At 34.4% G+C, this 13,321-nt stretch overlaps 1 protein-coding gene across 1 annotated transcript in view; it reads left to right on the top strand.

Moving 5' to 3' along the window:
* Positions 1-12,792, top strand: part of LOC126977990 (cytotoxic granule associated RNA binding protein TIA1) — a 64,900-nt gene extending 52,108 nt beyond the window's left edge. The window contains exons 8-9 of the mRNA XM_050826724.1: positions 571-721; positions 1,946-12,792. Coding sequence (XP_050682681.1) covers positions 571-721; positions 1,946-1,987 — 193 coding nt within the window. The 3' untranslated portion in view covers positions 1,988-12,792. The remainder of the gene's footprint in view (positions 1-570; positions 722-1,945) is intronic.
* The last annotated feature ends 529 nt before the right edge of the window (positions 12,793-13,321 follow it).

Raw genomic sequence — 13,321 nt, 5'->3', positions numbered from 1 at the left:
ACTCCATTCCCAATCTGTGGTATTATTAAGAAAGTCATTTATATTATAGTAACCTTACAACACAAACGTTTTTTAACAATTCTTTTGAATAACTTAATACTTTTGTTTTGAATATTTTCTGGGATCTTGTTGTAAAAGCATATACATCGCCCCACAAAAGACTTACTAACTCGACTTAGCTCAGTAGTAGGCATCATAAGTTTATGTCTGTTCCTGGTGTTAACATTATGGTTATGACAGTTTCTGGCAAATTCACTTATGTGCCTATGAAAATACATTACATTATCAAGGATATATTGAAAAGCAACAGTCAAGATGTTAATTTCTTTGAATTTTGCTCTCAATGATTCTTTAGGACCTAGGTTATAAATAGCGCGAATAGCCCTCTTCTGCAGCACAAATATTGTATTAATATCGGCAGCGTTGCCCCATAGCAATATACATTCTCCTGCAATACCAGAGTAATCAGAAGAGCGTTGTCGACCCTTTAAAAGAGTGTACGCGCTTTATCTTAATCTAGCCCTTAATAACGTAACAGTATTGGCATTTGAAATACGTATATGATTTCAGCATGGGCGGCGTGCAGCTTCCTTGGGCTCTTGGCAGCGGTGTGGGGGGAGTCGGCAGCGTGGGGGGAGTTGGAGGAGTGGGTGGAGTGGCAGCAATGTCTCAGCCACCACAAGTGCTGCACTATCCAGTTCCGCACTTCCAGGTCCAGCCTGTAAGTAAATCTAGCCAATCTTCAACCCGATGCAAATCGACTATTCCATTGTGATTTGATACTTGTATTTTATGAGGTCGTTGCGAGAAGGCCGCGGACACCCCAGGTGTGTTCTGGAAAAAGTTGGGCTGGTTGAAATGTCTGGCGAGCACTGCACGCAAAATAGACCAAACTAAGGGTCTACTTGAGGAAACAAGAGCCCCTATACCATACCATAATAGACTTGTATTGAAATATAAAGGGACCTAAAGAAACCTAAAGGAGATTTATTCTTGTTATCGCGCTTAATGCAAATATTTTTTTTTATTCATTGAACTGACAGCCTTAGTGCAGTTTTATTTATTTGTGAGCTCTATGTCATTCTGTATTTAGTCGCAATCCTATTCTCGCAAGCCTTATCTCACTAATAAGCGAGATAAGGCTTATATACAGTGTGTCTTTTAACCGGGATAGGATGGGGAATTCCTAATCCAGAAGATACACAGAAAAACTGTGTTAGGAACTAATAACTCTTTTTGCTAAAACAATTTTGGTATATTTTTTTTTTGCTGTCAAGATTGAGTTGTCCATAAAAATAAGTTATCTAGATGGATTATTAAAGTGGGTCGACTTATCTTCAAAAATCTGAGTAGGAGAAGTTATTCAGATATGATAAAAATATATTCTGATACAAAAAGCTATTGCCAGCACCTAGATCACAGTCGATGCAATAAGTGTCCCATACGCAAAAGTGAAATTTTCTTTGCACACTTTAGATATTTACCAAGACCTGCGTGCACTTATGAGTTAAAAAATTCCGAAATTTAAATCTTAGCAGCAGAAATCAGGATAGCATTACATTAATTATTAAAATACACTCGTTTTTCCTTCCCACGTCCAATCAAACTGGACATACGAGTACTGTGCAAGAAAGTTCACTTGACATAATGTGAAAGAAAATTCCATGAAAACGGTAACAATAATGTTATCAAGACAGTCCAACGGTTTATTAAGACAATCTTAGCTGTCCTAATGTCGTCTCGTTTGATAATTGGAATGGGCTAATGCATGGGTATTGTTTAGACAGCTCTTTGCGCCATGTTTCCAGGCGTCTCGGAAGACGTACCGGAGTACGTGATCGCCAATCGAGAACTTTACTGCCCCACCAGCCATCTGTCCGTCGAGCTATGATCTATGATTTCGGATGTATGAGTCACAAAATAAATAAGTTATATTCATTTTCAGATCAGTGAGGATGAGTGGCTGGCACCAAGTTTGCTTGTGTGAGGTCAGCGTGCCGCGCCGCCCGAAACCTGTTGCTGTCTTCAGAAAGAATGGATCTAACTCCTTCTCTCCCTCTAACACTATTGCAATTCTTACTTTCACTTACTGCGATTCTTTGTCTGTAATTCTTACTTTCACTTTACTGTAATTCTTATTTTCACTTTACTGTGATTCTTACTTTTTATCAATTCTTCTTTAATTTTACTGTGATTCTACGGTTTTATGACAAGTTATAGTCACTTTTGTGATTTAAACGGGTGAATTTGCGGCGTAAATGGGCGGTTTGTGGCTAAAAGCCTTTAGCTCGATTGAGCACTGGACGAATAAAATGTGAGTCAAAGATAATCGAAAGAGTTCTATCCTGCTTTTGACTATGCATATGTGAGTAATTTTTAGAAAATATATAATTGTAGTTAAGTGGTTTAAGACTAGTCTTAAGGTTACCTATATCAAGTACACGCGGGCCAAAAAAGGTTGCGATTAGAGATGGTTTAGTTTTTTTTTTGTCATAATGTCAAAGATCTTGAACGGCACCAAAAATCTAGCACAATAGATTAAGATTAGTGGAAAAAATGTAGATTTTTGGAAAAATGTTTGTAGGGTAGGCTATAGGGGTCGGCGAGTGAGATTTTATGATGATTTTTATCTGTGATTAGAAGGTCTACATATATGGTCTCGCTGTTTCACTTGGTTTCTAGCTAAAACGCTACCTATAACGCGGAACAACTTAGTCAAAGCCTTAAAACTTAAAGAAAGGTAAAATATGAACCAAAATATCACAAGTTTTGACCTTAATATTATACTTACTATTACGACAACTGTTTGGAGGTTTATCAGTAAGTAATTTAAAGTTTACCTTAAGAAAAATTAATGACATAAACTGAAGAATTTCAGGCTCAAATTCTTCGGATATGAAGAAAAAGAAATGAGCCAAGAATTTAGTAACGAGAATAGTAGTTTATGAAGCTAGTAATAATAACGTTTAGACCGTATATGTAAGACCATCAGACAAAACGCATGGAACGCCATATATATGTTTGATATCGTATACTTATATATTTTACGAAGATTTTATTCTTCAAATCTATGTCAGTTTTTGGTTTAATCTTCTATCACAATGATACAATTATATTAGTTCAAGTTCATAATATAAGTAATCTGAAATTATTTTTTACCAATTGTTTTCCTGTCTACTTGCAAAGCAATAACATATTTTGCGAATCAATGTAGAATCTGACCAACTTTTGCGCTGAGCTATTAAGAGCACCCTGTTTGAGGCAAGAATTATGTAAAAGTGAAGAATTTCGTTTTTATTTTCGTTAATCAAGATAAAAAAATGATTTGAAAGAGATTATTATACATATTTCCAGAACTGCTATTGTTTGGATTGAGCAGATTAGCATAAATTATCAGCAATTTATTATAAATTATATTTTCAAAAAGAGTGCTGCAAAAAGTACCACCGGCCTGACATATTCCTGTGTTGGCGATTCTCTTGTTCAAAGTTTAATTCAGTCTTACTATCGAGCGCAGTGCGTTTTGTCAACAATCACAAATTTATTTCTCTGAACACCAATGCCAAAGTCAGAAAATTTCAAATAATATAATAATCATGGTTGTGTCTTATATATAAAGGATACATAACGTGTCTGACACTTGAAAGATTGTCTTTTACACTGCGGAAAGATCTAGAAAGTTGTCGACACAGAAAGTTACTATCTTACTATACACTCTACGAGAGACAGCACGGAGTTTATTTAATATTAAAGATGTAAGTGGTCAAATAGATATAATCATGAATAAATAAAATGCACTGACCTCTACTATATACCACTGGACTGGCGGCTGTCAAAGTTTTTTTGTGCCTGTTTGATATTCGCCATTGGCGCTGTTGGCCATGTAGCGAGAGTCTGCTGTACTAAAACTAGTGATGACAACCTCAGCAAACATTGATAGCATAATTCTTCAGAGTATTGTACGTTCCTTCGCAGCCATTTGTATTATACGTTAAAATTAGTTCTATGGACGCTCGCGAGTGGCGCTTCGAATAGGCACATAAATTTGCTGTCAGACATATGGAACAACCTGTCCAGTGGTATTTATACAGGTCAGTGATAAAATGACACACACAAAGCTTAGCGTTAAAAGAGAGCCTGCGAAAATTAATATAGATATTTAAGACTGCTTTGGCGAAACTTGAGTGACTTCAATACAGTGAAAACTGTATACCTTGCCTTATCCCAATCAATTTAGACCTTGTATCCCTGTTTAGGGTGGAGCCCGCTATTATGCTGAGACTCTAGAGACAGCTCAAAGATTTATTCTAAATAATAATTCTTAATAAACCTATCCAATACCTTACCAATGTACTTTACTCAGAATGAACAGAAGAATTTCTAACGGTCCGGCAACTATTCATTCTTTCAAAACACACTACAGTTATACCCCTCAATGCGACTGTTATTGCACGACGCCGCATTCAAGTATATGCTATAATAAAATGTAAAACTGCTTTCGCGAGATATTAACATAATACTCTTTCCTCTAAGCTGGTATTTAGCTTATTATAATAAGATTCATGAGAAGACTTCTGCCCACGTCTTCAGCAATTTTGAAGTAAAAAAGAAATTCACCGCCATCTTTTACAATTATCATATATCATATTAAGAAACGGTGAGCCTACTGTAAATTACTTACCAAGAATTAAAGATACACAAACTCAGTTAGTATTATATTGCCTTTATAGTCTAAACATAGGCTTTGTGTTGCCAAGATAAAAAATCCTCTAAAGGAGTATCCTTCCGAAATCGGCAGTGCCCCAGCGCACTAGATTTTTCAGATACACCAAAACCGAGAGTGCTGTACGGCACCCTACTCCCTCACCAAGTTCTGATCCTTATTTTGTTTATAAGATGGTTTATTTTGCATGGTCATAAATCTTGTTTCAATAGCTTTCAGATACACTCAAATCATCATAATTATAAGCAATCTGTTAATACACGTAAAATAATACATTGACAGAACGCTCCTCGAGCGCCAACATCACGCCGATCTGAGGCATACCGCGCGATCAGAGTTTTCCGCAACGGAAATAGTATTGAGTATCCTTTCGAACTACTTTAATCGTATGACATTATTATGTCTACCTTGACCACAATATCTTTCCACGCATTTGTCAACAAACTTTCGATTGTCAGTCACGGCGACAATTTGACGAACAAAATAGTGAAATGTAGAACGTTTAGAGATAAGAGATGAATATATTTATTGTCTAGTACATAAGAAGTATTTAATCATTTACTGTAGGTAGTATTAACAGTCGAGATTATTTTCGACGAAAAACTTCGCTGTTTTGTCTTTATTTGTTAGCGTCTTCGTTGGTTTTGCGATTGAATAGGTCTTTGGCAAAATTTGTTCGACAAAGTGAACGAGCTACGGACTCTAAGCGATAGCTCATAGTTAAAGAGCTAAAAATTAATTAATCACGTCATAGTGAAGGTGGCGCTGAGCTCAATTGAGAAGAATGTACAGAGTTTTGACTTAAATTGGAATTGAATCGACATATTGTTGGATCTCAGACCACGTTTTTCAGTGCACCGGTAATGCAGTTTCATATTGATCAGATATTCGATGTTGAATTTAAGCGGATCTTGAAAATTTTAATAATAAAGAAATCTTACTACTTCTTTATGCAAATATGTATCAAGATTCGCAATGAGATAAATGGTGGCATACGCTACGAGAACAACCTAAGCCATGTTCTTTAATTATATGTATAATCTAAGCTATGAGAAGTTTAAGCGAGTACAAATTTTGCCAAAAGCCTAAATGATTAAAAAACGTAGAAATCTACGAGAGAACGTCTTTTTTGAAACTTTTTGACGTCTGACACTTTCTGTCAGCCATATTTTGTAAAAAGGAATGTATTTTATATATTATATTGACGGAGTTACTCTTTGTTCGTAGATTTGTTTCTATTCTATGTTGTTTTGTGCATGTAGTCGACACATAAGAGACATATCGCTAGATCTATTTAATAAGATATTTATATAGTATGTATATTAGTTCATTGCAGCTAAGAAACGAATAAGTCAATTTCTGTCATTCTGTCAATCGAGAGTATTGTGGCGTATTTGCAATAGTCACTAAATGTCCTCTGGTCCTTCGAGCCGGATATAAGTGAAACTGTTTGGAAGACGCCACACCGGGGTGGGACCTCGTAAGCAAATTATCGCAGATATATAAAAACTGTTAGATAGAGAAATTTAGCTATAACATATAAAATGCTAGAATATCATTTTGCCTATAATCGCTTCGACTTAGGTATATTAGGACGTGTATATCCATTAGGCATAAGGGTTAACTTTAAGTAAACGCCGACCGTTGCTCTTCTGGTAAGAATATTTCTGCCACAAGACGGTACGTTGCCTTTCTTATTGCTACTACTTCCTTCTGAGATAGGAATACTCTAGTGGATAAAGCTTAGTTAAATGCCGAGACATTTTCACTGCAGCTAATGTTAGGAAGATTATGGAAGGCCTTTCAATGTCATGCCAATATTTATATGCTGAAATGGAAAACCATTTCAGCTATAGAAACATAGACAAAATTTATAAACACGCGAAGATTGACGCGTGATTATAATAGAAAAAAAAGTATAACTGTCTATGTTCATCATGAATTATTAGCTAACATTCAACTTTGGGAGATATTGCCATTTTGGCGAGGGTCACCAAATTGAAAAGTTAGTGATTTTAGCAGTAGTTGCAGTGAAAATATAAAAGATGTAAGGCTTATAATTCCAATTAGTATAACAGCTAATTTAGTCATAAAATTAAGTTGAAATGAGAAATAAAATGTTAGCTAGGTAAATTTCAATATATAAATCATAATATTATATTATATTATTTAGATAGGGTATGAAAATTTTAAGTGTTATTAAGTTTTTTTTTTGTTTCATTCCATGAGTAAGATATTTTTAAGTCCCAATAACACCAAATATTTTATATGATCCTAGTAGAATTGGCGTACTAAGTGAATAATTGCCTTATAAATGGTATATTTATTTATATTTATTTAATATACTTTAGATCCAGGCATTTTTGAACCGTTTACATATTTTTGACGCCTAAAATGCTTGCTTCAGTGTACGGTGTAAAAACCCTGAGGTCCGTGTGCAGAGCTACTCAAATAAAAATAGATCTTTAAGAAATCACAAATAACAGAGAGTAAAGAATTAATATAGCATTGAATTGTCTTTTTTAAAATTAAAATAACAATGACATGGAGAGACACATAAAAATTTTATGGACCGAGCATTACTGTTCGTTTCAACTGAATGTTGCAACTAAAACAAGATTTTGTACAGGCACATTCACATCCAGTCGTGATTGTTCATTTGAGTAGTTCAACACAATGGGTTTGAGGTAAAAGTGCCAAAATATTTTGTTTTCTGCATGTACCGTATATGTGTGTGAAAGGATAACACCAAATCAAAATAAGTCCTCTTAAAGAGTTTCTAAATTAATATTTTATAGCCTTGAATTATAAGTTGGTTTATATAATGATTATCAATGGGCTAATCAACTTTCACGCTTGCATAGGAATGATTTCTGGACTGTATAGTACGTTCTATTGAACTACTTCTAAGCCAAAAAGGGCTCACCAAGAAAATTATGGAAAATTTTACAGCAAGATTAGCTTGTACAGCAGATAAATGAAAAGAAATCTCATTTTATTCTGAAATAATGATCAGTTTGCACTTACAAATTCAAGGCTATAATATTATATAGATAATAATATTTGTGTAATGTGATTCTATGTTTTCTGTTGTTTTCAAACTCTAGTAGAGATTTATTGTTTCGTTTTAGAAAAAAGCTAGAATTGATGTTAGTAATGTCCTAATCGCTTAGAAAATTGTTTTGAAACACAAAAGACATGATATTTTTTGAGGTGTATAGTGATGGACGCCTCTTGTCCAACCTTTGTAGTGTCTTGTGTTCTCTTTGTTGTTTTTGAAGAGGTACATACTTGCGATAGCCGGTAACTTTTGATAGCGACAAAAGTAATTACAGCAATACGTCTGTCTATCTTCCAAAGTATGCATACCTCTTCATTTATAACACATCTTTCTAAAGTTATTTTGTAAATGATAATCTTATTATCATTTACTTTGACCGTCGTCTTGTGTCATGTTATTACATATAAATCTACTAATAATGGGCCTTTGATTTTGGAAAGTATCCTTGATAGACCGGTCACAGTTTGACTAATTGAGACATTTATTGATGGTTTTAAATATAAACATTTACGAAATTCAGTAATAGATTTAGAAAAAAACATGTTTTTATTAACAAGAGTTCCCCAAGGTAAATTCTTGGTCCACACGAATAGTTGATGTTGAAGTTCTAAATAAGGCCCATGGGATCGCAATAAGTAGTTTTGAAGAGATTCTATGTGTAATATCATATTATGTCTGTCGTGATTGTTTATTCTGTCTGTAATTCTTAATGTACTCATTGATGTTTGAAGTAAAAAATTACATTGTACTAAGTAAATATTAAAACAAAAATAATTTGAAAATTAATTATTTCTAAGAAGGGCTTAAATAGGTAATACAAAAATTTGATTAACAGCAGTAGAAATTTCAGAGGTTTTCAGAATACCTACATAATAAAAGACATAAAAGACAAAATTATGCCGCACTAATTCTGAGTAACAAATCGATACATGAATAGGATTTTGTGTCAGTGAAGGAGGGTTTTATCGTTATTAATAATTTATAACACATAAAAATTATATATGATTTTAAGTTTTTTATTATTCAGAACTGCAATAACTTCCTCTGCATTTAGGCAACTTAAGTAATTTGCAAACAATTAATGAAAGATTTTTTTACATACTTAATAAATACTCAAAGACTAGAAGAGTTTGCTAGGAAAACTTTTCTGAAAAAATATGATTCTTGTTTTAAAGATAAGCCATTAAGAAAGCTTTTCTTATCAGTAGGAATCATTATTGCAGAGCCTATATATCGATCCGTAATTACTAAACAACAAAGTTGTATACATTCGTTTGCCCGTATAATGTAAATTTTTACTTCACTTATGTAAAACAGCAATAATCACTCTATAGTGTGTAGTAATTTTTGATTTTTCGTACCGCTAGTAATTCTTATTGATAAAAGTATACCTTTTATCTCTTTTATTTCATATGTGTCTTGTAGATGTTTTAGAACATTCCCTGTAACTAATCGCACAGAGCTAAGTCGTTGCATGTAAAGCCGTCTAAATGTTCTCTGGGTTGCTCGACGTTTGATGTCAATGAAATTGAATTGTCAGATGATGTTATTGTGGGCATGTATGTTCCAATATGCACTGCGAGCACTGCACAGTGCTATCACTGTTGATAAATTCACTGCCAGTATACTGCCACAGTACCTTAGGGAAATATATGACGTCATAAATCTTCGCCATATTCTACTGTGAGCACTGGTGTTTTCGAGGTAAGGTACTCGCAGTACTTTGATCTCGTGATCAGTGTCACTCGAGTGCCTAACGTTTTTTAAACTATACCTACAGTTTAATCCCAAATATTTTTAATTTGACAGTACTCCAACAACATTTTTTTTAATGAATTAGAAAACTTTAATACACTCATTTGAATGCTGCGTCAAAAAATGCGGCTGACAGTATACGGGAATGCGTTCCGTTTTAAATAGTCACCAGTATAAATAGCTATAAAGGAACGGCTTCACAGTATACTAAATTGACGTCACACTGTACAGTGGTCGCAGTGCATATCGGAACATACCCTGTATATTTCACGAGTGCGTCTTTCACTTCATACTATCTTTCAAGCGGAGAATGACAACTTTTGCTCATTCGCTTCTCACTTTAACTGGAGGTTGCTTTGAAACTTCTATTGAGGAGTGCGATTAGTTTCTAAAAAGGGATGTAATATTAGGATATTCAACATTTTGATTTTACTTCTCTTCTGCCCCCTTTTTTCTACCGTCCATGGGTGTTGTCATAGATAAGTACTTATTTTGTTCGTGAAAGGCGTTTTGGAGAAATATATTATATCACATTTGCAAAATCGTAAAAATTTTAAGTAAATAAACTGGGATAAAATGGTATCTGATATAAACTGATAAATGTTGAACTATTTTACTTCTCCGAAACGTCTTCACAAAAAACATTTCACTCTAAGCGCACAGATGTTGTGGGTTTCGTTCAAACTGTAACGAAATTTAATGTTTAAAAGAGATGGCGATTTCTCCCCTTTTTATTATTTGATGTTATGTATTCATATTAACCGGTATATATCACTCAAGGCTATCGAGTTGGATGAGGTGGAAAAGCTCCTATTTTCAGTCAAGTTGCTGTCATTAAATTAATGCTCAAAGTACATTTCAAGTAATTAAAAAAATTATGCACCCTGCTTTGCTCGCAGACTTGCAGATTAATAATTATTACTTGAACATGCACACAATAAGAACTGAAAACAACAATCCTAGAAGAAGCTACGCCAAAAGCCTAGCCATTACTACCCTAACCCCTTGGCTACTCAACTGCCTGATTCCTTTCAAGCCGCGAGAAGACTAAAAAGAAAGCAAGTCTCATTAAAATGGCCTCCAAAAGACAATCCCCGACTAAACTATACAGAACTGATTATATTCGCTATTATCTGATGGGAGTCATTAACGAATGAGATACAATTATCAATAATGATTTATTGAATCTCATTGTATTGAAAGCGATAAAAAGATTATTTTAAATAGACTGAATTTCAGTCGTACGTCTCTAAAATTACACAGTACATACTCTACGTTGTGTTAGAAACGTCTCTAGGGTGTTTCAAATCGTGCTGTCAATTTGACAATAGCTGTCACCTCGATCCAACCGATACTGAAAATAACGGTTATACGTCTTAATTTTTCAACCCCTTTTATTGAGTTTCACGCTTAAATTAGTACGATTGTAGGAATAAACATGAAATAATAGTAGGTTTAGAATAAGCTTCTTGTTTGTTTCTGTTACACTTGCCTTGTTTAAGTTTTGTGAAATTTTGTTCGACTATAAAGTCGCTAAGTGTTCGGAGAAGTTAATAATTAATTAATTTCATCCGACACACTGGTTAATGTTAAGTTTGACACTTGTAGTTATACTCTTTCTCGCGTTTGACAGCTCTATATGACAAGAGAGGCTAACTGTGCTAAAACAAAACAAGTTATTTAAAATATTGTCAAATCTCGGCAGCCATCTTGAATTTTTCTGCACGGAAACCGTTTAGGTTTCTGATGATTGCTAGCCCGCTTGCCTTTTCAAGATGTCAGTCGAGAAATATTTATATATACGATAAGCAAAGATTGTTAGCTTCGCACTACAACTAGTCTCATACTTGCAGTCGTATTTGAGTTGTCGGACGCGATTTTCATGTGGGAATATGGGGAAAAGGTCAATTAGCAATCAAATATTTGATCTCAATACAACTTGAGCATATTTCAACGTACCATAATTATTACAAATCTACTCATGTGAAATTTTTCTCTCAAGTCGAGTCCATATATAAAGAACAACGTCAAAAGAATGGTAAGGAACATAGATTATGTGTCATCTTATAGTATATTAACGTATAGGTGAACTGACAGCAGAATATTACGCGATCAATTTTGATTTAACAATCTGTAGCTAGTATAGTATTCAAAATCACTGAACTCTACTATATACCACTGGATTGGCGGCTGTCAGTGCCTTTGTGCCTGTTTGATATTCGCCATTTTGAGGCTGTTGGCCATGCAGCGAGAGTCTGCGGTACTAAAACTAGAGATGACAACCTCAGCAAACATCGATAGATGGTGGGAAAATGTGTCCTTTATTACGTTGATTCTTGAAGTATAAATAACACGGAAAACGAACGAAATAAATTCGAAATCCAAAAATACTTCAGAGTATTGTACGTTCCTTGCGCCTTTTGCTTTTAGGCAACGTATGACAACAGCTACGTCTTGCATTCGCTATACGGAAGTCACTTTGTTTTAGTGCGCGTGCGTTACTGAAAATAGAGGCTAACAGTTCACCACTGTTGTTTTCGACGTGTTCCTATCTATCACAGTCTATCGAGACGTATATTATATAAGATCTTATGTCTCAAAGTGACCAGTAATTCTGATGCCACTCAGTTTTGGTGTTAGCAAGAACCCTGAACGGCACTACATTGATAACAATACGCATTAGATCAGGGAGAATCCCCACCATCAAGTGAAAACTTATTTAGTCACTATCTCATGAAAATGATTTGTCTTATTTATATATGCCGATGTATACAATTATTTAAAAAAAAAAAAAACAGTTTTTAATTAGCATTACTATCGAATGTGTCAACATTCGCCAATAACGGCCTTTCCCAATATTCGGTCTATCACTTACTTGAGATAAAAATCGTAACTATCGTTGACTTTTTTGTTCCAATAAACCTATCTACCGTTACTCACCTAATCCGTACACGCTGTCTGTCAATGGGACGACGTATAGCTTACCAGCGATAGAAGTTTGTATGGAAATTGCAATTCATGCGTCCCAATATAAGGCGATAAAAATGACTTATCGGGTATATTGGGACAGCATCAGATTATTTACAGTAGAAGGTAGTAATTTATCTCTATCTGTAGATAGTATATTGGGAACGGCCGTTGGGCTGATTAGCCATTCCTTCATATTCCTACATTACTCCGTACCTATGTACTTAAATAGATATAATATTATATAGAGTAAGATATATGAATTGATAAAGACCATTGTGTCAAATTGCGTTTTATTTAACTCCCTAATTCCCTTATTGATAGTAAATGAAAATGAGATCAACCAAATTGATACCGGCTTGGACAATAATCAATTTTGCATAGATTATTGTACGATTTATTACAAACCTAACTAAAATGATATAAGAGGTCCTAACTAGTCAAGTCTAAAAATATTATTAAAAAGATAAATTATTAATATCTGTAATTAATCCCAAAAGTGAGGGTTACCACGTTAAAACCTAACAAATTGTTTAGATTTACAAGAGCGACATCTCAAGTCAATTTTCTAATATGCAAATATTGGGGTTGGGCAGGTTATTAATTTTAAAGTAGATCCTGTAGATGAAGCCACAACCTGAGACTTGAACAAGACATGCAAGGTTTATCAACGATACGTCACTCGAACGGTTCGCAAAATGGAACGCGAGAGGTCGCGGGTTCGAGTCCGGCATCGTTAATAAATTTTGTTTTCAAATTTAATTTGTCTATTTCAAAAATTATTAAATATTTTGGAAGAGTACCGCCGATTCATA

This window comes from Leptidea sinapis, chromosome 2, assembly GCF_905404315.1.
Source record: "Leptidea sinapis chromosome 2, ilLepSina1.1, whole genome shotgun sequence".
NCBI lineage: Eukaryota > Metazoa > Arthropoda > Insecta > Lepidoptera > Pieridae > Leptidea > Leptidea sinapis.
Note: the sequence above shows the minus strand (reverse complement) of the source record. Positions and strands in the feature narration are given on the sequence as shown.